Source organism: Balearica regulorum, chromosome 14 (assembly GCF_011004875.1).
Source record: "Balearica regulorum gibbericeps isolate bBalReg1 chromosome 14, bBalReg1.pri, whole genome shotgun sequence".
Lineage (NCBI taxonomy): Eukaryota > Metazoa > Chordata > Aves > Gruiformes > Gruidae > Balearica > Balearica regulorum.
This window is the reverse complement of record NC_046197.1, coordinates 13,967,449-13,991,446: the sequence shown is the minus strand read 5'-3', so window position 1 is coordinate 13,991,446 and position 23,998 is coordinate 13,967,449. Positions and strand designations below refer to the sequence as shown.

Here is a 23,998-nt window from a genome sequence, read left to right as displayed (position 1 = left end):
GCTCCGCGTTTAACCCCGGGGCCAGATTCCTTCTCCCCGTTTTCTCTCGTCGGTCTCCGGTGCCGGCCCCGTGCCGACGTGCTCCACGCCTTGCACACCGCCTCTTTCCGGGGAGAGCGGTAACGAGCGCTGCGCGCCCGGCCGGACCCAGCCCCGGGGGCCACGGCTCAGCGGCCGCGGGTACTGCCGCCGGGGCTGCTAACGCCGAGCCTCTCCGAAGCGATTCAGCACCCCACCGACGGCCGGCTCGGAGCCCGCTCCCCGCCGGGTACCCGCCGGTGCCACGGCATGCTTCGCGAGTGGTCATTAGGGGGTCATTAGGGGAGAGTCATTAGCGGGCAGTCAGCGGGGGGCGGGAGTGGGGCGCGGGCCCGGCGGGGCGGGGCCGCCCTCCAGCGGCGGTGGGCGGGGCCGCAGAGGCCACGCCTCCCCCGCGCGCGGAGCAGAGCGGAAGTGCCGGAGTTGCCGCCCGCCGCTGCCGCCGCGCGCGCCGGGGAAAGTTGGTCTGCCTCAGGGCGGCGGCGGGGGCGGCCGGGCCGCGCTCCCTCTCTCCCGTCTCCTCCTCCCCGGCGGCGGCTCCGATGCGGCGGAAGCAGAAGCGGCTGCTGCAGGCGGTGGGGCTAGCGCTGGTCGCCCTCGTCTTCTTACCCAACGTGGGGCTCTGGTCCCTGTACCGCGAGCGGCAGCTGGAGGGCGGCGGGGCGGCCGGCGGGGAGGGGGCCGCCGCCGCGGGGCCGCCGGGGGCAGCGGCCGGCGAAGCGCCGGTGAGTGGTAGCGGAGGGTGGGGGGACACGGGGTGCGGGGTCTGAGCGGTCCCCTGTGTGCGTGGCGGGGGAGGCGGCAGCCGCTGGGTGAGGGACGCGGGGCGAGTGGGGCTGCGGGGTGGCTCCCGTGGGAGTGGGGGCAGCCGCCTTCGCGTGAGGTGAGGGCGGGGGGGGGGCGTAGGGGATGGGTGCGTCCTGCTCCCTTGTCACAAGAGGAAGTCTCGGCAGTGGCTGTGGGGGTAGGCGAGAAGCAGCAGCCGCCGCCGTTACAGAGGAGGCGGTGAGGGAGAGGAGTGCAGGAGGTGGGCTCCTGTGCCCCTGAGGGAGGAGCTGATTTTCTGTAGCCTGTGTCTAGGTTGGAGGGGGGAACGCGAGGGCTTTCTTGGCAGTTTGCGGATGCGAGGACCCGAGGGTCTGCTTGCCTTTTCTGGCTGAGCTTGGTATGGGAATAACGCAAGGTCTTGTCTCCTTGCTCCAAGGAGTAAGGAAGGGGAGCTTGTCCCATCCTTGCATAGAAAAGGACAGTAATTCTGTCTCCCAAGGGTGCACCTTCTAGTTCCATTTCTCTTTACCATTTCTCTTTACCTGCCTTGGAAAGGTAGAGGGAACGAGCATCACCTGTTACCTCTGGGTCCCCACAGAGCTTGAGGCAAGGGCTAGCAGAAAGTACCAGGTGGAGCTGGAAGATCATGTCTGTATACTGATCCTCCTTTGGGAAAAGAGGAGTGGATAACTCTTCCCGAGAGAGGCAGAGGATGCCTGCTGGATACATGGCCTGACGATATTGCAGCACATGACTGCATTCCTTTCTTGTCCTACTGGTGTAATAGTAAATTTAACAGACAAACCCTTCTGCTTATTGTGCGAGACTGGAAGGCTAGATCACCCAAATTAGACGTTTGGAAGCTCGGTTCAGCTGCATTTACTTTTGGCTATGTAATTGCTTTATCCTTTTCTGGGTTTGGCTTTGTACTGTTAAGAATGGTTGGGACTTGAAAGCTTGAAATATCAGTGTGTAACTATCAGTTCAGCTGCTGCCCTACAAGGCTCTGCTTGTTTAAAACCACTTAAAACTCTTAGTTGTCTAAATCTTTCCCTCCTTGGAGACTTGGCACTGTGACTGCACTGTAAAGGTGGAGAAACCTACTGTGGCAATTTCTGCTTTGAGGGAGAGAAGGCTCTCAAAAAGAGCTGTAGTCAAACTGAGGCTGAGCTCTTCCTGCCCAGAAGAAATGTTTTTTCAAATTCAGGCATTTAGTGCAAGTCTAGGTATAACCATGATCACATCCTGGTAATGTCCCGTGCTGGTGGGGAAAGGGGTCAGCTGCTACCTGCCATAACACATAAATTTGTAGCTGATCCTCAAACCTGCGCAGAAATCCCTTTAAAGTACACAGTGAGTGTTACGTGCCTGGAGCTCCTGATGTTACTGCCTTATGCTTGTGTTTCTGTTGGATGCGGGGAATCTATTTTGCATGACTGCCAAAACTACAAAAATGTAGTCCGCTGCTCCATACCTTCACATTGTATGGTGTTATGGCAAAATGAAGATGTGTAAAATCATGTGTCTTCCAGAGGTTATGAAGAGAAAGTAGTAACTATTCTTAGGAGGCTTCAAAGTTCCTTGTTGGAGGTAGCAGTTAATCCTAGTTAAATCTGTAAGAGCTGAAAAGACAATGACATTGTCATTGATGTTTGTGTTCTTCCAAAACTGTACTTGTCGTGTGGGCTTTGGGTAGCTGTAAGCCAGGCAGTTCCTATGGTGCAGTGCATCCCTGCTGATTTCTGTGTATGTTGAGTACTCTTGGTATTTATATATCCTGTATTGCCTGTGTTGTACAGAATGTTGACTCTGTTTTTCTTTATGTCTCTTTAAAGTATGGCAGCTGTCAGTAAATTGAGACCTGTTTTTACTTTGATGGTGTGTTGAGCTGGGCAGGAAACATCTGTTCAGCTTACAGGAGAATTTGCAACAAAACCTTTCTGTGCTGGTGTAAATCAGTTCCTGGGGTTTAGGCTGAAGGCTTCATCTTCCAGTTTAATTAATGTGGAGTTACAGGCTGCAGTGGGTCTGTGAGTGAAGATATAATTGTATCATATGCCCACTTTTTGAATGATTGGGCCCTAAAATGATAGCTCCTGATACACTGAGCAAGGAAAAACATACCCTAAAGGACAACTGCCTATCTTGATAAAAATAGTTTCAGATGAAGCAGAATAAAGACAAACCAAATGTTTTGGTTTTTTACTGTTGTCATAGAGTTATCTGCCAGCTGACTGCAGAGGGTTTTTTGGGCATCCTCAGATTCAATGGTTACAGCCTCTCTTCCTTGGTCCTGATGAGCATTCATGGGTTTTGTACTTACTAATCAACTTCCAGCTTGTAAATGAATATGCTGTTTGTCTGCTTGTTCATGAAGCCATTTGGAAGAGCTGACTACTTAATACCAAAACTCTAGATGATAGGAGGCTATATCATAAAAATGATATTCATAGCAGTCAGAAAGGATTTTCTTCTGTTTCTGGCTGTAATTTGCCTTTTTGTGCAGGCTAATCTTTGAATTGAGGACATTTCAGATGTGATACAGAATTGAGCTTTTCAATGAAATCTCTGTCCAGGCTCATTCTTTCTCTTTAAATGGTGTCTGCTGTTTCAATCAGTAATTTTATCTTACAGAGTAACAGCAAAAGGGGGGAAAAGGGTTTTAAGAAATTGCTGAATTAAAGCTATAAAGCAATTCCTAGAACATAGACTTGTGATGGCAAAATTTGGAAGTTTAAAACCTGCTAGGAGTTTGTTTTGTTGTATGTCTTGTGCTGCATGTTACCTTCAAAATGGCAATGTATCAGTATAGGCGATTTTTACCTTATTTAATCTTTCTAGTGCCTGAAACAAACAGGTCAGAAAATTAAGCAATTGGAACCCATGTAAATATTATGCTAAATGGTTTCTGCAGAAGTGCCTAGGCAGCTAATTGCTTCTGTATTTACATGTTCAGGGGAAACATTATGGTGGCTGAAAATAATGCATGGCTTTAATAAATTGGATTAGGTTTGTGTTCTTTCCTTCTGCCTTTGGGTTTGTTCTTCTGCAGCTCTGTTGGGTGCCTCTTGCTCCGCAGAGAAGGGATGGCCTTAAGTTATCAAGGTCTTGGCCTCAAGGTCATGCTGCAGATCTCTTTAGAAGAGCTGATGCATTGAGTTCCTCTTCACTACAGCTGCATGCTCAGAAGTGTCCTTTATCAGTGTGTATCTACAGTCATTCAGCACATAATATCACATAGGATGTCCTTTTTTTCATGGTGTGTGTAACAGGTTTGGCTAGTGTCGTGGCTTTACGTGGGGATGATAGTATCGAGGTAGTGAAGTGTTTCTGCTGACAGCAAAACTATTAGCTTAGAAGCTTCTTATACTTCGTGATTGTACCTTTTTGCTCACCAGTATGCGTGTACCGATATGCTCATGTAATGCAGATTGACTCTTGTGTAGTTAATCTTTTTCTTTTTTTAACAACTATCCGATAAACAAAAAACATATGATATGTAGGTGTGGGGGTAGGAAAAAGCAAGAGAAATGCAGCTATTCCTTTTGTCTTGTGATTCTCCACTGTCTACCTCAGGCTGCTGGGCATCCTCAGCTGAAACTACAGAGCGGTCCTGCAGTACATAAACCAAAGATGAGTTAGTTTGTGGGCTAGTGGTTTATGCTTGGGCTAATACAAGTATTTACGTGACTTCTAATACTCTGCACAGATACTACTCTGTACTTGTCTGGTCAGGCTTGGAGACCTGCACTCTGCGTGACACCTGCTGTTATGGGAATGTGCCATTTGAACTCTGAGAGATATTAAGCTTGAACATCTTTCTTTGAATTGCTGACTAAAAGCATTGTGGCAAATTAGCTGCCTTTCATTGCATACATTTTTATCTGATATGATGCTTTATGGAGTCACCCTGTAGCTTGTTGTAGTAGTAATTTGTGCTCTATAAATTCACTCGCGAGCATGATGGAAGTACATAAATCACATAGGTGATTGTGTGGTGCCCTCTGCTGCCAGCCGGCTGGATTGAAGGGGATGTACCTGCCTGCTGGTACGTTGTGAATGAGAAACCAACTGCGAACTTGGGATTGAAAAACGGTTTGTGAGAATGGTCCTCTTGGAAAGTTTGAGGTCATAAACTTTGCCTTTACTGCAATTAAGCTTAAAGTTTCCAGCCAGTATTGCTGAAAATGTAGCCCTAATGATGAGCTGAATGGGGAGCGATGCTGTGCTGCCTTCCAGGCCGCTGCTGCTGCTGGTATCCTCCTCAGCAGAGGAAGATGATCGGCTTTGCCATTCTGACCTGAGGGCAGCTATGAAGCTGTCAGGGATTGTCGGCTTCATGTTGCAGTTGGCAAAAGCTAGTAAGGAAGAGGGTGGTTTAGCAGACTCTGTGCTGCCAAGGCTGGGGAGGGAGGAGAAGGGCTTGGGAAAAGTGAGAGGAAAATGTTTCTGCTCTCTGCCAGCCAGAGGTAAATAGAACAACTGACTTGACTTCTGAGGCAGATTTCTTTGGCGTTTGGACTGGCCATGCCCTAGATCTTGCTACTGCTGTTGAACTTTGGGGCTTGGTTCCTCGCAGACCTCTTGGAGACTGCTGTGTTGGCAGTTGCATTTGCTAGTCGCTGATACAAAAGCAAACTTTGAAAAGCTTATTGTGATAAGCATTGTGTAAAACAGTTGGCTTCTGAAGACTGAAGTGCAAGCGCTAGAGCTGAACAAACCAGGTTTAATTCAATGACTGATTTCCAGCATGGACCACTCTAAAGTTGATCACTTCAGTGTGTTTGTGGAACAGGTTTTCCTGGACCAGGTAAGTGTGGACCGCACTTCTGATTAGCAAAGTGAGATGAAGTGAACATGAAGTGGCTAAACCATCTCACAACTATGAAGTGTAAAGTAAAATTTGGAAAAGATTCTTATTAAGAAACTGGAGCTTTCAGTGATCTTCACTTAGGATCTTATTATTTGTTCTGGTGATTTTCATGGCAGCATGGAGCTGAATGAACAAATAGGCTGTATTCTAGGTCTCCTATGCTGTGTGAAAATAAAAGGTTTATTATATTTGCTGATCTTTAGGGGAGGCTATCTCTATCATAGAGAAGGTGCTTCTGTTACTGGACAAGTAGTTCTGTGTTTCGCCATTCAAACATGCTCATTATGCAGTTCTTAACAGCTGCAATGGTTACCTTTCTTTGTGGAAGGAAGAATTAAGCAGGAAAACTTTTTGGCTCCTGACATCTGGACTACTTTTTAGGTCACTGGTGAAAACCATAATCGTACAGTGATCTCCAGAGCTGTGTGGGCATGGATCAAAATCATGAGAGACTGCAAGATTTAAGAGCAACTATAGTTACAAATTTCCTGGCAGATAACTGCCAGGTATTTGACTAAGTGGATTGAAAAACTAAGGGAAAGTTTCTTACCACCAGTGAGGAGTGTTGGTGAAATTAGGGAGAAAAATGCTATGCCAGGGTTTGTTACACAGTATCATACATCATTCCACTCCCTGTTTAAATACAGTTACAGGCATCGCTATCAAAATACAAAGAACTGCAGTTAATATTCCTGCCACTCTTGTATTTGCTTCCTTGTGGAGTCAGCCTTACTTATATTGCATAAGAACAGATCCTGTTTAACTTAAACTTTGAGGAAATTGTTATCCTGGTGTAAAAGCAATCTGCACACTGCTCCTGTTTCTTTGCAACCTTCTCCTATACCAGGTGACACAGGCAGGTAGCCTTCAGCTTCCTTATGGAAAGTAAAGAGTTGTTGGGGTGCGTTAGGGGTTTGAAGAAGGTATTCCACTGTGTGCTTGAAATATCACTAGAAAAATTCATTTTGATACCTGCTTGCTTGGTATCACGTTGACTTTAGCAGAACTGTTGTTGGTAGGTTTTTATGGAGCAGGCCTTAACTGGAGTGCACTGTGCTGAGTTTCATGGTACTTCAGGATGGTGTGACTGCTTATGTAAAGAAAGCTGCTGTGATATTTACCATCAGAGGACTCTGTTTCTCTCTAGTGTCCGTCATGCTTCATGTGTTCCATCCTGTTAACTCTGTAGAGTAACCTCTAAGTTGTTTGATAGTACCATGAATAATGTGTGACACTGTGTAGACACAGGGATAGCGGTGACTTCAGTGACTTTGTGCACATGAAATGTTTTAAGCGACCTGAGTGTATGTGTAGATTTTCTCCTGGATCACCTTTACCAGAAAACTGGAAAGCAATGGATTAAAAACTGGCTATTCTGATGGGATATACTGCAATGGCTAGCAGGCATTTATGATTATTTAAATAATCATTCATTTAAATATTAAATGTTACTTGAATCAGACTGAGGTAGATTAGGTTAAAGCTGAATAGGGTTTTTTTGTTAACCTTATATCTATCTGTTCCTATTCTGGAATCAAATCGCGAATAGCCTTTCTGCCCTGTATTTGTACTTTGTCTTGACCTGAGCTAATGTCTGTGGACAGAATGGTTTTGGTCAGTCCTAGTGCAGTTTGGCCACCCACATATTCTTTCTAGATACAACTTGGCCTGGGATTCCTCTGATTCTAGAGAGAAGTATAAAAGACACTCTGACTTGACTTCAGGTCCCAGATTGTTTGCAAAACTGATAGCTGTCAGGGGGGATTTTTAGCAGTTAACAGCAAGTGTGAATCTGTTTATCAGACGTCACAGGCTCCTGAACAAATCCTGATGCTAGAGTCACTTTCAGTATAACAGCATGATGCTTTATTTCCAAATCCAGGGATAACAGCCCCCCCTTTCTAATTTTAAATTTTTATGTTTTACTTTTGGACTGCCTTTCATCTTGTTTGTGATGAATGAACTTTCACATTCTCAGTTATCTCTTTTAGACTTTACTTGTGTTTTTACCTTCAGATCTGACATGCTGCTCATGACTTCTTACAACCCAGAGAGCTAGGAAGTGTTACTGGTCCTGCTTTATTCAACATGAAGTACAACCTCTCAGTGGTAATGGTATCTTTTCTATCAGTGTAACCAACACTCGTGGTGGTATTTCCTGTGTTTTGTGTTACCCTGGCTAGATCATGGATAGGTAACAAGGATGGGAGTGTTTATCTACGCAGCTTTGTTAAGAATATAAGTAGTACTGGATATCAAATTATGGCTGACTTGTCAGACTGTGCCTCTTTTGTTAGATTTAAAGGGTCTGGCAAACCAGTTGGAGAAAGCTACAGATAAGTAAATCAGTGTGTAGCACAGTAGGTTGCCAGGCAGCCTTCCTTTTCAAACGCCTGGGTAAAAGAGTAACTTCTGCTGTGTCTGAGAGCTGCTGGCAGCTTGGCATCCAAAGTCCTGTGCACCCCTAAAATATAAGAAATGTCACTTGACATGTCTCCTTATTGTTCATAAACTTGATAAAGCTTTAAATCGCAGCTTCAAAGAAGGGAGGTCTACCATTTCTTGGTCCTTAAGTTTGCTTTTCTTTCTAAATAATTAGCTCTTTTCTCTGCCCTTTTACAGTTCCTCTATTTAATTTTAGCTCCAGGGTTAAAAGAGAGCTCTCTAGAGCATATATCTATAATTAAGGCTTTTTAACCACAGTTACAGTGGAGTATAAGCAGTGTTCCAGTGTTGCCGATACCCAGGGCGAAAACTTGCTTCAGTAGAAAAACTGTTGATGTTGTTATAACTGAACTCTGCTATCCCAGTCATGGAGTTCCCCCTGATACTGCTTCATGCCTTCCCATTTTGATAAGTTATCTTTCTAAGGCTGATATCCATTCATGGCAGATCTTCTGTAGCTCACAAGAATAAAAATATTTATTCTGCCTGTCACTTTCTTGGAAACACAGGCTGCCAGCTATTGGTAGTAGTGTCCCTCATGAGTATATTCAGAAAGCTTGAGGAAATGTCATCCAGCTTGTTTCTGAGGTCTGACTTCTTTGGGTCTTACTGCAACTCTGTCCTGGCATCTGAACTAAAACACAGCTTTCATTAACTGTACTGGTGGTTAGTGGTGTTCAGCAGACTTTCCTCTTTTTTGTAGGTCATAATTTAAACACATGAACATGTTGCTACCAACTTGAGTCAGGGATGAAATTCCTCACTTAGTCTAGGTATTCTCAGAGGACTTATAACTACAGTGGACAAGAGTGTACTTGGAGGCAATGACTAAACAGTAGTCGATGGCTTAAAATTTGCAACTTACAAAACTTGGTTTATATGACTATATCCTTTGCTTTTCTGTACTACTGAGTCAAACTGAAATGATAAGTAGCTTAAAGATATTGAAGGTTTAAAATGGAAACCCTGTTTTAAGTGAGTTGGTGTAACTCTTGTGAGTATTACGATTCTTTCCTTGGCCAGAAATAGAAAGCAAAGGAAGGGGAGGAGGGTGGAGTCAGCACCTCCCAGTCTGGTGGAGAAGTTCAGTCTTAATGTTTATTTGGTCACTGTATCTTCTAGTCTCAACTCCTTATTAATTTTTGAACTGTAATGCTTTTTTCTTCCCAATTAGCCCAATAAGTAGCAGAAAGCAACTTTTAAAAACTGTCTTTCAAAACAGTGAATGCCGGCATCTTTCCCTGTAAAGCTGAGCATTTCCTCTGCTGCAAGGTAATTAATTTCTGTTCAAAGCGTCTCCCTTTAATGCTAATATGTATTTTTCGCATATATGTCATGTGTAGCTGATGTAGCGGTGACCTGACATGTTTCCCTGATGTAGCTTTCAAACAGAGAACTTGGCCCATTCTGTGTTGTTGTGGTTCACAAGGTGGCTGCTGAAGTCAAGCTTCCAAAAGGCATTTCAGTGTATTTTTTTTTAAATGCACAGAAACTGCAGCTGTTTACTGAAATAATGACCAACCAAGGGTTAAAATGTTGAAGGGTGACTTTCCAGGTACAAATATTTGAACTTGTGTCTTAAACTTGGATGTCTGTAAATGAACTCTGTCTTCCTGCTGTAGAGCTATTTGGTAATAAAAATAAAGGATTTGCAGAATAACAGTAAATCAGTCTGTCTCCTGCACGGACTTTCTAGATGGATGAAATCTTCCTTCTGGTTTGACTACTCTCCCTTTCCAAAAATCTGATTAGAATCACATTTTGTCTTTGTTAGTCAAAGTCTGGTGATGTTTTAGGGCTTTATCAGATCTTATCTGGAAACATTGTCAGCTGTCCCTCCTACACACAGAGCTGCTTTGCTTCTGCCCTCTTGAACAACTGTTTTTACAAGATTAAGTTGTTATGAAAAGTTCTGCTCTGCTTGATCTCTAAAGCCTGAAATCACTTGCTTGCAGTTATGTGTGCAAGCTAAGGTGACTTTTCAAAGGGAAGTCATCCTTTTCTCCATCTTTGCTTATGATTATTCAGAAGATCTAAGATTTAAAACCTCTCGTAGACAGTCTTGTTTTTTCTCAGTGGAAGATCGTGTAGCTTGTCTTTGTATAAGTTACCTTTACTTGTGTTCACATTCATTTGGGAAGTTACTGTTACCCAGTTCATGACACTAGCAACAAAACAAATTTTCTCCATGATGGAAAGAGGTAGGTTTTTTCTTGAGCTTACCTAACATTTCTCAGCCTTCAGATGAAGTCCAAAGAAAAAAAATTTCACAGAGACTAGTAAGCATGACTGCTGCTTAATAAATAAAACAGGTGAAACAGAGTTTGAGTGTTCTTAATATTTAGACCAAAGCTTGCAAAGATGTCTTAGAGTGTGATGTTCCTTTGAAAAAGTAAAAGTCTCAGTGACTTTGATCTAGGGTATGATACAAAAATAGCCACATAACCAGGTCTGGCATCCCATAAGACTTTTTTTGTTTTCTTTTTTTATATTATTATTTTTAAAAGAGCAGGTAGCTCCTTCACTTCTTCTCAGACTGACTTTAATCTTAACTTGCTTCCTTGAAAGTGGCTCTCTTTAGAGACAGTACTTCCAGCTCAGATAAGTAAAAGCAAAATACATTCCCTCACTAAAGAAAATCAGAACCCCGAAAGCTAGATAAAATACGGACATAAGTATGTTGTAAAGGACTTCAGTTAAGCAAGTAAGTTATTTCCTGTAACATTACAGAAGGTCACTTAAATTTAGCCCAACTGTCAGTTCATGTTAGCCACTGCGTAACAGGATTATTCTGGATCTGAAAAAGAAGTGAACCCTGTGATTATCTTCTGTCTTCTCATTTATCTTCCAGGTGGCCTGTTGCCAGGGTTTAGTGTGTGATAGCCAAGTAATAAGGAATAACCCTTTTTTTTCCACTCCTGCGTATGTTATTTTTGCTGATCCACCAAATATGCTCTGGACTGCACTTTCCTGATTCTCGGCCTGTGGTTTACTGTGTTGGAAATATCTAAAACTCTTATTGATGTTTTACTGTTGCATGCCACCTAATTTTTTTTGTGTGTCTGTTTTGGAATCCGATTCAAGGTACTAATTTAGCCTGGGGAAAAAAAAAATCTTCCTTCAGAAAACCAGCATCTGTTCCCAGGTCTTGTTCACAGCAGCAAGGAAGTTATATTGGTACAATTAAAGTGTTTGGAATTAGACTTCTCAAAATTATTTTGCTTGCCTGGTTTCTGAGGGCATGGAAGTAAGCTGAAAAACATCTGCAAAGAATTGGAAGACCTGGGATTTTGATATAGAAAATGGCAGAAGGGTATTTGTGGAGACCAGAGGACTATCTAAGTTATCACTGTTGCCATTTTCCTGCTATTGCTGCTGATTCTTTAGAAGTGCGGTTCTTTCCCCATTCTGCCCCAGATTGTTTCTGATCTTCAGGTATGGGTTGTGTGCTTTGCAAGCAGGGATGTGGAAGTGTTATCTGCAACGTGTGAAGGTCCTACTTGTGTTGTCCTTGATTTTTGATTGCCGCAGAGTATCTGTGTATAAAAGATAATAGGTTTTCTTTCACCATAGTAGCGTATTTTCTGCAAATAGGAACTTGAGCCAGCTGATTACAGCAAAGGAGTCCTTGGCAAAGCAATTACAAACTAAGAAGAAAGTGTTTCAAACCTCAATCTTTGCCAAGACCCTTTTCCTTGCATTTTGGCCAAAGCTGTTATCAGCATAAAATAATACTGGTTACCGTGGGTGAAAGGCCTAAGCTCTGGAAACAAGCGGTGTCTCGTGGCTTTCCAAGTGCTGATATTTTTATAATAAGAGGCTGTTCATACTAGAAATGCATCTGAGAAGCTGTAAATTGATGCACGTGAGCAGAGAGCACTGGTGTTGCCGATTAAACTAGCAGGGAATTTTCAGTCCTGTAAAAGAACTCAAAATATTGGCTTAACCTGAAATTGTTAAATGAAATATAAAACTACAGATTTTCTCTCTGGATATTTGAAAACAATAACAAGTCATCTGAAAATGTGTTTTTAAAAATTATTTCTAGAGGGTATGAGTTTTCAAGCCTAATGCAGAGAAGTCTATTTTTATAGTCCTTGAAAACAAAACCTGACAGACCATATTTGCCAGCACTTATATTGCTGTGGTGACAGTGCTGCTTTTTAAAGCATGCCAGAGGAAATGCTCTGTGCTGGAGCATATGTCAGTGATTAGTGGGACCAGTGCTGCAGGATAAAGTGGAGAAATATGGTTGTGTGTAGAAAAAGCTGAATGGACAGAACATGAGAAATGTAGCGGTTTATGGATTAGTTTTACAGTAGGAATGGAAAATAGTTATTCTTAGGGTTATCTGGAAGACGTGTGTCAGTTACGTACAAATCAGTTGATGTTTAACTGTGAGGACAACTGGTGCTTTTCTCTGTGTGTTTTCCTTAATTTCTTCATTTACAAACCTGTTTGCCCTTGTATCTCTCACTGTTTATACAATGCAGGTATTTGCATGCTTTGTTTATGGCAGAGTGAACTGAAAGCCTGAGGAAGTGAGATTTCAGTACCCAACTCTTTTTGTGGATTTAGGCCAAAGTGGATTTAAGGGCTTGGGTGGAGAGTGATCCTCAGAAACCAGTCGATCCTCTCCAGACCTGACATCTAGATCCAGAGTTCTTGCCAGTCAAGCCCCCGGGGTGCATACTCACGTTTTGTGTCTGAGTTGCTCTTGTTGCTGCTTTCTCCTCCCTAAAGCCCAGCAGCCATCCTTAGCATTGACCACCTCTTGTCAAGGACACCGAGTCAGAGCACACCTCTCAGGTCTGAGTTCTGCACGAGCTGTGTGGGACTCTGGGTACTTGCATTCGAAGCCCTGGGTTAGATGGGAGAGGAGGACAGTGCCCTGCTACCCTTCCACAAGGATTGTTGATGGCTTTTACTCAAGAGTTCCAGTGTATGAGCTCCAGCACTCCATCGACTTTGCCTCCCTGCTTTGACCACGCAAAATAACCCATTCTCTGTTTGAGAAGAGCAGCTCAAGCATGAAAACGTGCAAACAGGTACAAGCATTTGATTCTTAGATGATACAGAGGCAACCTTGTACGCGAGGGCAGCGTACCTGAGACCTGGAGAAATCAGAGGTCAAACGTCTGTCTTACCCAGTTGTTTTGAATTTGATCCTGAAGGTCCCTACAGACCTTAACTCAAGGACACACACCCCAGTGCAGGAATAGCAAAGCTGGAAGTTGAGTAGCAAGATGCACAGCATTGCAATATCAGTTTCTTGTGGATTTAGCCCTTGACATCATAGAAGTAGTTGTCACTCAAGTGCTGTAAAAGATGTTCTCCTGCCTTGAGCCCTATCTTTGTATCTTGTCAGTTATGTTGGAGTATGCCAGAAATTTTTTACTGAATATAAATGAGAGCAAAATGAAAATGCTCAGCTCCCCTTATCACAATTGACATCTGTATTTGAACTTTGCCAGTATTTGTTTATGAAAACTGCTTGTTTTCCCCTCTGAAATATTTTTGTCAGAGCAGCTCAATGCAACTTGGGTTAAGGGAAGTCGCAAGAGGTTAGAGAATCCCTGAAAACTAGAAAAAAGAATGTGTTAGACTGTTGCATGGCATTACCCTACTAGTATCAAAATTAGACTGCTACTTTTTGTAGAGTAGACATTTGGTTACTAATATTTAAAGAAATAATGCAAGAAGCCAAGCTATTTCCAATTAAATCCAAGTTAAGAAATAATCATCTTGAGCTCACTATCACTGTGACTTACCTGTTTTATGCTTTTTTGTGTAGACTTTTTTTCCTCACATTTAAGAATTTTTAAAGCTGTTTTAGGTCTGATTTTTGCTAGTCTGTAAAGTTCTTGCTTTTGAGTAACTCTTGAGATAATTAGAAAAACAGAATTAAATTCTTTGGACTTTTTAGGGAAAAGTGATAGCTTTATGACGATTGATTTGTATTTCTATAGCACACAGGAAGCCCAGTCAGAAATCTGCAAGGAGAAAGTAAAACACCCAAAGGAATACTGCTTCCCATAAAGTAACATCAACTGAAAGTAAATTTACTTTCCTTCCCTAAAGTTCCTCTATAGAAAATTCCTTGAAAATTAGATTGTTTGCTGGTACTTGTACTGAAAAAAGCAGCTTCTCAGCAGTGCAATAATTTTGTCTCTTGATGTGTGGTGTCGCCTTAGATTTTTTCGATGGCTTCATACTTGAATGTGACTCAGGCATGAGATTTCTGGATCCAGTATCTTCTTCCTTAGCTTGTCAGAGCTGTGAAAGGATCTGACTTTGAAACCTTGATTATTTTTAATCTCTTTTTAATTCTTTAAAACTGTTAAAGGTCTAAACATTTAAGAGGAGCACTGGCTTACCTCATTTGTGAGTCACACCTTCACAGTAAAAGGATGTCTTCAGCAAAATGTTTTCAACCTCATTGAACTTGGATCCATTAGTAATGGGTTCATGTGGGGTTTTGGCTGTATCTGCAGGTGCAGTCTGGGTTTTTTTGCAGAAATATGTGTACAAGTGGCTCTTTGAAAAGCTGCTACTTCTGGATAGCAAAGGAAAGGCAATGGCTCTGACTGGAAGATCTGCAGTGAGACACAGAGTTCATACCTCCTCTTCTGGTGGAAGCTTATTGAAAACTGTCTGTGTATCTTGGTTGTGAAGTGTCCTGATGCACTGTTAAGGTAAACTTGTGCATAGCACCCAGCGATCTCCTCTCTTCAGGAGGTGGAAAAGAAGACCAAAGAAATTTTTTTCCATTCTATTTATAAACTTTGTCAGCTTAACATGAATTAGTTTGGGCATGTGTTCAGTACTGCTGGATTCTGTTCTGGCTTCCTAAATGAGAACAATGTGTAACACATCACCATTCAGCACGTGCATAATCTGTTCTTGGTTGTATGCTGTGTACAGTCAGCAAGAAGAGTTAGGAATTAAATAAAGAGGAGATCAGTTTGTGTACCTGCATCTTGTTTGAAATCACAGGGTACAAAGCTTCTAAAGCCTCTAAAAACTCTCAGCGGCTCTTCCGAAGAGGAAGCTGGTTGGCAGAGGAGACCCTGAGAGCTGCTTGGTCATATAGAGTACTCTTAAAATTTAATGAAATGTAATCAAACATTTTAATTGTATGTCTGGGCTTATGAATTTGATGTTGGTACCTAATGGGGCTAAACTCTCTTGTGTAACAATGAATCTCCTCCAAAAGATCTTAGTCTTAAGATATAGTAATACTTGAAAAAGCAGGGAGGGACAGCAGTTGTAAATATATCCCCTGTTTTCTTGAAGCTCCTCAAGTTTTAAGTTTCTTCTGTGGTTCAAAGCAATCTTGGCTTTAGCTTATGTTATGAAAATTTCCTCCTTACTAGTCTGCAGAATAGCTTGGACAACCTACAGTGAGTATGCAAGAGATTACTGTGATCTGCAGCCAAAATGGTGGAAGCATTAAACAATGCTCCTTAGCAAAAGAACTGCAGAACAGCTTTCCAGAGGGATTTATTGTAGCTCAACTAGTAGCCACAAATGCTGGCTTGTGTCCCTGGAACACTGAATGTTTGAGAAATGGCAGAGTTTGCAGCAGGAGTTAGTCAAGATTTAGCTTAGGTACATCCATGCCACATAATGCTGTACCATCACTTACTGCTGCAATATTACATATTTTTACTTTGCTGTTGGCTTCTGCTTTTACCAACTCTGAGAGGTGACAATAAGAGAACACAAGGAATGCTGCTGAGCCATTTATCCTCTGACTGCTGCACATGAGATCTTCATAATTTATCTGTTTGGGGTTGAAAGGGTAGGCAGGGAATGTTGCATTATTCCTTAGATAGTCAAACTGTTACAGTTTTTCTCTTACACCTTTGGTGTATAGCTGTGTGCCCAGTCTGAACTGAGATGCTACTTTAGTGATTCTTCCTCTTCCTGGTGGTTTATGTTTAAGCCCAACATAGGCCAGTAAGAGAACTGATGTAGTTCTTGCCAGTTGCATATTCCCTGACCACAGGAGAGTCACTCACTGTGCCCCTTGCCAACTGCATAGGCTGATGTGGGAATGAGACTGAATGTGCTTCTCTGGAGCAGTGGACTTCAAGGAGAAGAGGAAGGAAATGCCCATTTCTTCATCTTGTCCTCGGACAACATCCCATCTCAAACCCAGCTCACAGAATGGACTGCACTGGGCAAAACACTTGGCACTAACTCTAGCAAGAGTGGTGATTTTGTAGTACTAGACAGCTGGCATCCCATGGATCTGACACAGTGCTTGACATAACTATTAATCTATGTTAATGGATTGCCTGACTGGCCTTAATTTTTCATCATGGAGTCAGCAAGGTGGATGCTTCAAGTCTGTGGGACTGAATATGCCTGCCCAAGGGAGGAGCCGTGTTCTGGCGCAGCAGGTTAATGTGCAGCTGACGCAGGAAGTGCTTGCACTAAAACAACAGTCTTGGAGGTGATGGATTGTGTGTCCTCTCTTGCTTTCATGTGTAAGAATAGCTCTGGTTTCTCTAGTGGTCTACATCCTGAGATTGAAAAAAAAAAAAAGTCTATCATGTAAACACTTACATATACATAACAAACTGTAAATGTGAAGGTGTTCTGCTATGTTGCAGTGTAATAGACCATCTAGAAACAGAGTGGTGTTGGTTGGATGGGCAGCTTTCAGAAAGAAAGGTGTCTCTGTTGTTGCTTTTGCTGCTCCATCTTTGAGTTTCTATTGCTAGAAGGAGACCTGCTGTACTTTGGAAAGGTTACAGTTCAAAGAAGTTATAAAACAACACCCCAGCAGGGCAGAAACTCTTCAAAGTAATCTCTTGGGAACTGCACATATTTGACAGACATTTCAAGGCATAATCCTTCTCTAAAGAGTAAAGAAAAGTTCATTGGTATCCAGACAAAAACCCTTTGGCCACCTGGACTTGACTTAGATGTCCGCTGCTTGCTTGTGGGTGAGGAAGTACTGTCTGAGCTGTGGATATAAGGTGCTATGCAACATATTTTAGTAGTGCTTAAGCTCCCTTGACCTACTTGCTTGCTTTTTTACCAGAGCACAGATTAGCAGTGGCTTGCTAGTGTAAAAGTAAGCAGCAGTTAATTGTCATAAGTCAAGCCCTGTATGACGGTAACTTGGGTAATGCCATCTTTTTGGAAAAAAAATGGAGCAAACTCCTCTACTGATTGTGATAAAGGATAGGCAGGGGTGATCCTGGTGCCAAATACTGACATGACAGGTAAATTGCGTGGTAAGACTTGGATGGTGCTACTTCTGACTGCTGCTTTCCCTCTGAGTCACAACTGATCTCAGCTCTTAGCCAGAGCAAGCTTCCTTGGAGGCCTTAACACATTCCACAGGATTCCAGATTGTTCTGAAAATGCTTTCTAAATGCTGTCTTAATTAAAGATTTCTTTAAGTCAGAATTAAGTTATTAAAATGTTCCAGGCATTTTCTAAAAGTCTTTGAAAGCTGACTGTACATTCCTTTCAAAGTTGATCTACTGCCTGTTATGGGTTACAAAGTAATATTGTGCTGCCTGTAGGTTACAGATAAGTTCAAGTAAGTGTATGGGTTTGGTGGGTTTTTTTAATTGCAGCAGTTTGCCTTTTTGTGAACTGACACTGCCATTGAGTCACTTTTTAGGATTTTGCAATTATGTAGTCGTGGCCCTTTAGCAGTAATGGAAAAAAAAAGTCTAGTGTTCCTGGGAGGGCATTTCCAAAATCCCTGGGTATGTCAGACTAGATAGTGCTGCATAAGACAATAGACTAACAGCCATCTAAAATGCTTTTGTTTTGTTTTGCAGAACTTGTGGCTGCTTCTAAAATACTGGGTAATCATACATGATAGGTTTTGTACTTCACAGAAAAACTGCATTGTGTGGAGTTGTTGGCAGCTCACACAGCAGTGGTGCTGCAAGTGTTTATGCTGTTTAGGTATTATAAGTGCTTAAGAGATGTGCCTTTAAACACAAGTTGCACTGTCATGGGTATGTCCCTGCCAAGATCTGTGACAAGAGGTGGTTCTCTGCCACTAAAATAGTGATTAGAGCATCAAACCTAGACCATGTCATGACTTCTTTAGATATGCATACCAACATGGATTGAATGTTTCTGTTGGACTGTGCTCCTGTTTTGGGTTTTTAATTAGAGTTTTAGGATTTTAAAGGCACACTCCAACTAGCTGTATTCTGTGTATCTAATGGAAAAGGCAGTGTATTGGAGGGAAGCGAATTTCTGTAACAGTAAATTATAGAATCGTTAAGGTTGGAAAAGACCTCGAAGATCATCAAGTCCAACCATCAACCCAACACCACCATGCCTACTAAACCATGTCCCAAAGTGCCACGTCTACACGTTTTTTGAACACTTCCAGGGATGGTGACTCCACCACCTCTCTGGGCAGCCTGTTCCAATGCTTGAAAGCAGACTTCTAAGCTTAAAAGGTGTGTTTGTAAGAGCTGTGGATCTACTCTCTTTCCAAATTCATGTTCTGCATAGATTATATTCTTCCTTGCATTTTACAGGTAGTTTGGAAGAGCTAGTGGCTTCAGTAGAGTTGTCACCTTTTCCTGGTGAGCGCAGTTAACTTCTGCAGATGATATTCCATCTTCCCTTACTCAACCAGCGTTAGGAAAACTTGGCTGTTGGCTCAAAAATGAAGTCTCATTCTGAGCTTGCAGTTGGCCTTTGACATTTTGCTGCTCAGTTCTATAACATTGCAAAAGGTTTAAAAAATTAAAATTGGAACCTTGTCAGTTCATGTTGCTTCTGCTGGGACACACGAGCAGCTATGAAACAGCTTATCAAGTTTGGAAATTGCAAGAGCATGTCAGACTAGAACTCGGCCTGAAAACAAATGTGTGGTTATAGAGAGCACATAATCCCAAATTTTTTTACAATAAGTTAATTCTTTTCTATTTGCTTTGCAATCTTCTGATGTATCAAAAGCCATGTAATTATCCTTATTAAAGGTTCTGCAATGGGAATGGATGATTGTCTCTGTATTTGCTGTGCAATTACTGTTAAGTAACAGGGAAGCCTGGTAAGTGGTCAGCCAGCAAAAGCATTACTGGGAAACTGTGGGGCTACTGAGCACTTAAAAGCTGAAGACAAATTTTGAAGTGTCTTCTGTGATCTGAAAGAAAGATGGGAGGTAGTGCTTACAAACTTTGCACTGAGATCAGACACTAAGCAGCGAAGGCAATAAGTGAGTGCATTAACCTGTGGGGCTAAGAAAAACATTTTTTCCTAAGAGAACAAAGTATGACAGGGCTGTTTATCTCCTTTAAGTTTCCCAGGAGATGTGAACCCAAAATATGTTGGGCTCAGACTCTTTATCACTCTACTAGATAATTTCTTTGTAAAACATCTTATGCAGAGAGGTCAGTTTTCTAGCACAAGCCTTGCTCCTCCATGTCTACTCTGTTCTTGAAAGCATTTTGCAGATTTGCCTGGTTTGTGAGAGGTCCTTTCTTCAGAGCAGTGTGGGTAAAACAAGGTTTATTGCTGCTTGCGTTAAAGACACGGCAATAACATAGTTGTGTGACAGTTGCTTCTCTCTGACCCACAAAACAACATATATTAGGAAGGTGTGGTTGGTGAAGGTTTACATAGTTTTTGGACCCCTTCACTGGAATCTGAAGCTCATATTATGTGTTTTATTCAGGGCAATTCCACTTGCAGTGTATCATTCTCTGTTCTCTCACTCTGGATCTGGATGGTGGACTGTCCTCAGGGGTGTGGGGCTCTTTGCTCACAGACCATGAGGCTGTGCTGAATATTTGCTACTTAAGTTGGACACGCCTGCCTGCCTGTTGGGCAAGTTGTTTCAGTTGGCTTCAACCTTTCCATACAGGAATGTCTGTTTGGCCCATAGGAACAGCTGAAATAGATAGTTTTCCAGAATGTTCTGCTTGAGTTTTCTCTAAAGCCAAAGCCACGGAAAGCTTTTTAACACAGTAATTTGGCGTGAGCAAATGCAAAGTTAGGCAAAGCACGTGTAGCTGGTGGCAGCTGAAGGCTTGTATAGAAGCAGTCCATAAAGGAAGGGAGAGGCTTGCCAGAGTGCCTTATGAGAGGCTGGTTGCGTGCACAGTGGTGACACTTTGCCCTTGTTGTATTGCTGGGAGCGAGTCCACAGCCTTCTAAGTCTCAGCTATACTTGTGATCCAAGTAGTTGTGCTTCTCCAGCCAGTGTTTGTGTACCTTGTATCTGTGCTTATTTATATAGCTCAAGAACCTTTGGAGCAGGAAAACACTATCACTTTGTTTGAATTACTTTTGTTTGGAGGGAATGGAAGACCTGGGTCAAAATTGAGTTTCTGACTGGACTAAAATCTCTGCTCTCATTCACTTCATTTAAAGTAGTAAGCCACTATTTATCTGAGATGGAGTTTAAATTTAAAAACCACAATGTAAATTGCTCAGGAAGGGATATCATTTTGTGTACCCACAGTGGTGATTTCTTGTGATTGTTTTATCCAGGTTACTTATTTCTGGGTGGAGAAGTGAAGGGAGCTATTCTGGGCATGGCAAATTTATGATAACTTCTGAACCTTACACCTCTTACCGGAAAGATTTTGAATGTTTGACTGGTACAATCAAAACCAGCTGGTTTATGGGAATTTGAAGGGGGTTTTTTTAAAGCATTTTTTAAAAAACCCAAGAAGTCCAATTAGTAGAATTCAATTCATAGGAGTTTAAAAATTAATGGTAAGTTACCTTATAAAATATAGATCACTTGAGACTGAACTAAGAGCAGGCATATGGGTTTGATTTTTTTTTTTTCTTCAAACACTGGCATGGTACTGAGGCCAGACAACTTTATTTTCCTGATGCATTATAACCAGCTGCAGATGTTTTAGACATTATCGCTTCTAAATGGGCTTTGACAAATGTCTCCTGAAAGCCAGCAGCTCTAAGTATTACATGCAGTCTATTCTGAGGAAATGTTGAAAATAAAGTTTTAGGAATTAAATGTTCAGTGTCTGACTCAAGAAAATTTACTTTCTGCCCCTGTCAGGGGATTTGCTAGCTGAAAACATTCTTTTGCAAGACATGCACAGATGTTAGTCAGGACACATACAGACACAGGAACAAATATAGCCATGGATGGTCTTGCATGATATGTTATTTACTGCTCCTCTATTGCTAATACTGAAAGATGGATGCTTGTTTGAAAGGGTACGTTGACATATATCTAAATGCTGAATTGAAGTTTATAACAAGTATGCAACTTTTCAGCATTAAGGCAAAAAAAAAAAAAGAAGTATGTGAACATATTCCATGAACATTTCCATGAACATATGGAAATGTGGTTTGTGCATCAGTGACAACAGCATGGCCCTTTACTACAGGGACCTTTGTGATAGTTCAGTTACTCTGTAAAGGATTAAAGAACTTTAAACGAAGATCTTTTTGTGCTTTTTGTCTTTGCTGCATAGCATTGAATTGAATGCTTGCCCAGAAGGGCATCTTCATGTATGTATGTGTGTATGTATTAGAAAATGTTGCTTGCATGTTCAAATGTATGGCTTTGAAGTGGGGGACTATATGATTATTGTCATGGGAATTGCATCAGGTGTCCTTGATTTCCAAAATTCGGACAGCTTGATTCATCACTACATAAACCATTCACTCATTTTTCCATACCCTGAGAGAGGTTGGGAAAATACCTGTGCTTTGCTGTAGACACCTCCTTAAAATGTGATTCAGCATGCAGCACCCTGAGTTCTCAGTTTGGTCACCACAGGAGGAGAGGGAGGAGGCTGTGCACCTAAAGGCTGAATGCTCAAAACTAGGTAGTGGAAGTACTCCCTTAGGCAGGGATGTGCCAAACAGTGGATACATCTGATAAGAATTGTGTATATATTAGCAGTTTGTCAAGTAATGGTAGTTCTAACAGTTTGAAATTGTTGGGGAGGTTGCCAAAAATCTTTATAGAGAGTTTTAAAGGGAAATGGGGATTACTTAATTGTTATTGATAGCTTTTTGGTAAAATTGGACCTTTTTTGGTAAAAAGTTATTTCAGAACAAGGTGTATACCTTTGCATATAAAGGTTAACAATGCACGTAGTTTGTACCACACCGGGTAACCAAAGAGAATCTCCTTGCCTGTCTGTGTTACCCCTAAAGAGCCTTCCTCCAGCTTTGGACCAGTTTAATATAAGCCAGCTTGTGTTCATTGAAATCCCTAGAGTCTGCCTGGCACTGTGGAGCAATTCCAAGAGAAGATTAGAGATGGCAAGCATCAATGGGTAACTACTTGAGCAGGGACCTGCATGCTTTGCCTGATGGGACATGGCACGCTGCCCTGCAGCGGGGAGCCAAATCAAGCAAATGCAAGTCTAATGATTTGGATTTTGCTACTGCACATTAGTGTTTAAAACTGCTTAGATATAATCCTCCTAGCAAATCTCTCCATGCTTTGAGATGGCAAACATTCACTGCTGCACACTGATTTTTTTAAGTATGAACTGGTTATACTGAATTATTGTGCAGCTGAACAAAGGCACTCACTGATGCCTGTCAAAGAGAAGTTTTCGTGTTTGATTCTGTTTGTACAGGAGCATAAAATGGTTCTTTGTATCGATGGGCTATAACAAATGAAACATTCAGCCAAAGGTTGGTTTTGATACTTCTCAGTTGTGTAGTGACTCTGGAAAATGTATATATCAAATACTTGGGGGGGGTAATTCTACTAAGTTGTTGTAGAGCTACTGGTTGTATGTTTTTAGTTGAACATGTTTTCTTGTCTTACAAATTATTATTAAGAAAGTTTATGTTGAAGATTGCTGTTCATAAGATGAGTATTTTCTTAGTGGTTGCTCACCTGAGCTACAAAGAAGTTTTTTTCCCCAGACACCCAGGATGTTTCCACTACCGGTACAGCTTGCTCTGATTTCTTGTCATGACTTCTTCAGAAAAATCTCAAAGATATTATGTGCCCCTCAGCTGCAGCCATCTTAACGTACTTAACGCTCAGAGGTTCCTTCTCTGTACTGTGTATGGGGCCCAAAGTCCTTGCATTGCTGATTAAAAGACAAGCCACAGTTCATTTTCTGAAACATCAATCAAAAGAATGCAATATTTTTATGCAGCACTTGAAAGATTGATCTGAATACCTGGAAATCTGTAGTAGCTATGAACTTTGGCTTGCATCTTATGAGGAAAAGAAAATGATCCTACCTTTAATGGAAAGTAGCAGAAAGTTGGCTTCTATTTAACTTTAAGGAATTTGGGTGGTTTCTCCTCCCTGTGGTCTAAATGGAATATCTTGGCTTTTCCAAAACAACTGCTGCTTTTTGAAAATACGCTTAAAGAAGTTGTGGAGGTTTAAGTATTTGATTTTCCCACATCACCACCCTATACTATAGTTTCTTCATACCTTCCCTTCTTGGATAAACTGTTTAGCTTACTGTAATGAGAGCTGCTACATAAATTGTTCCAGACAGACTAGTTCTTACTGAGAATGAAGGATTAAGTGATGAAGGCTTTTAACTACATGAGCATTGGGGGTTTTTTTGCATGCAGTGATCTTTCTGAAGCTTGCAAAGAAGATTACTTTAACAGACTGGTGTTGCAGTGGAGTCATTGTTTAATCGGGTTCTTCTTTGGCTGTCACTGAGATTAAAATGTTAGCATGGGCTTGATGCAGTTCTGAAAACTAAAGCAAGTGCCTGGTTCAAGTTTTATATAGGGAAGGTGGTTTAAATTGCAGCAACCAATTAGATTCACCTGTCTGGAGATGTTAATAAGCAGCCAAAAATGTGTTGAATTTCCCACCTACTAGTAACATTTATTGATTTCTTTAAGGCTGGCACTGAGGTTTCCTTTTTTTTTTTTTTTACATAAGTAGCTTTCTGTTGT

General features: G+C 41.9%; 1 protein-coding gene across 3 annotated transcripts in view; it reads left to right on the top strand.

Moving 5' to 3' along the window:
• The first annotated feature begins 442 nt into the window (after positions 1 to 442).
• GALNT10 (polypeptide N-acetylgalactosaminyltransferase 10) overlaps positions 443 to 23,998 on the top strand; it is a 271,077-nt gene continuing 247,521 nt past the window's right edge. For all 3 annotated transcript variants that reach the window (XR_012837697.1, XR_012837696.1, XM_075766318.1), the window contains exon 1: positions 443 to 764. Coding sequence is in view for 1 of the 3 variants with exons in the window: in XM_075766318.1 (XP_075622433.1) it covers positions 582 to 764 (183 nt within the window). In the remaining 2 variants the exon portion in view is untranslated. The remainder of the gene's footprint in view (positions 765 to 23,998) is intronic.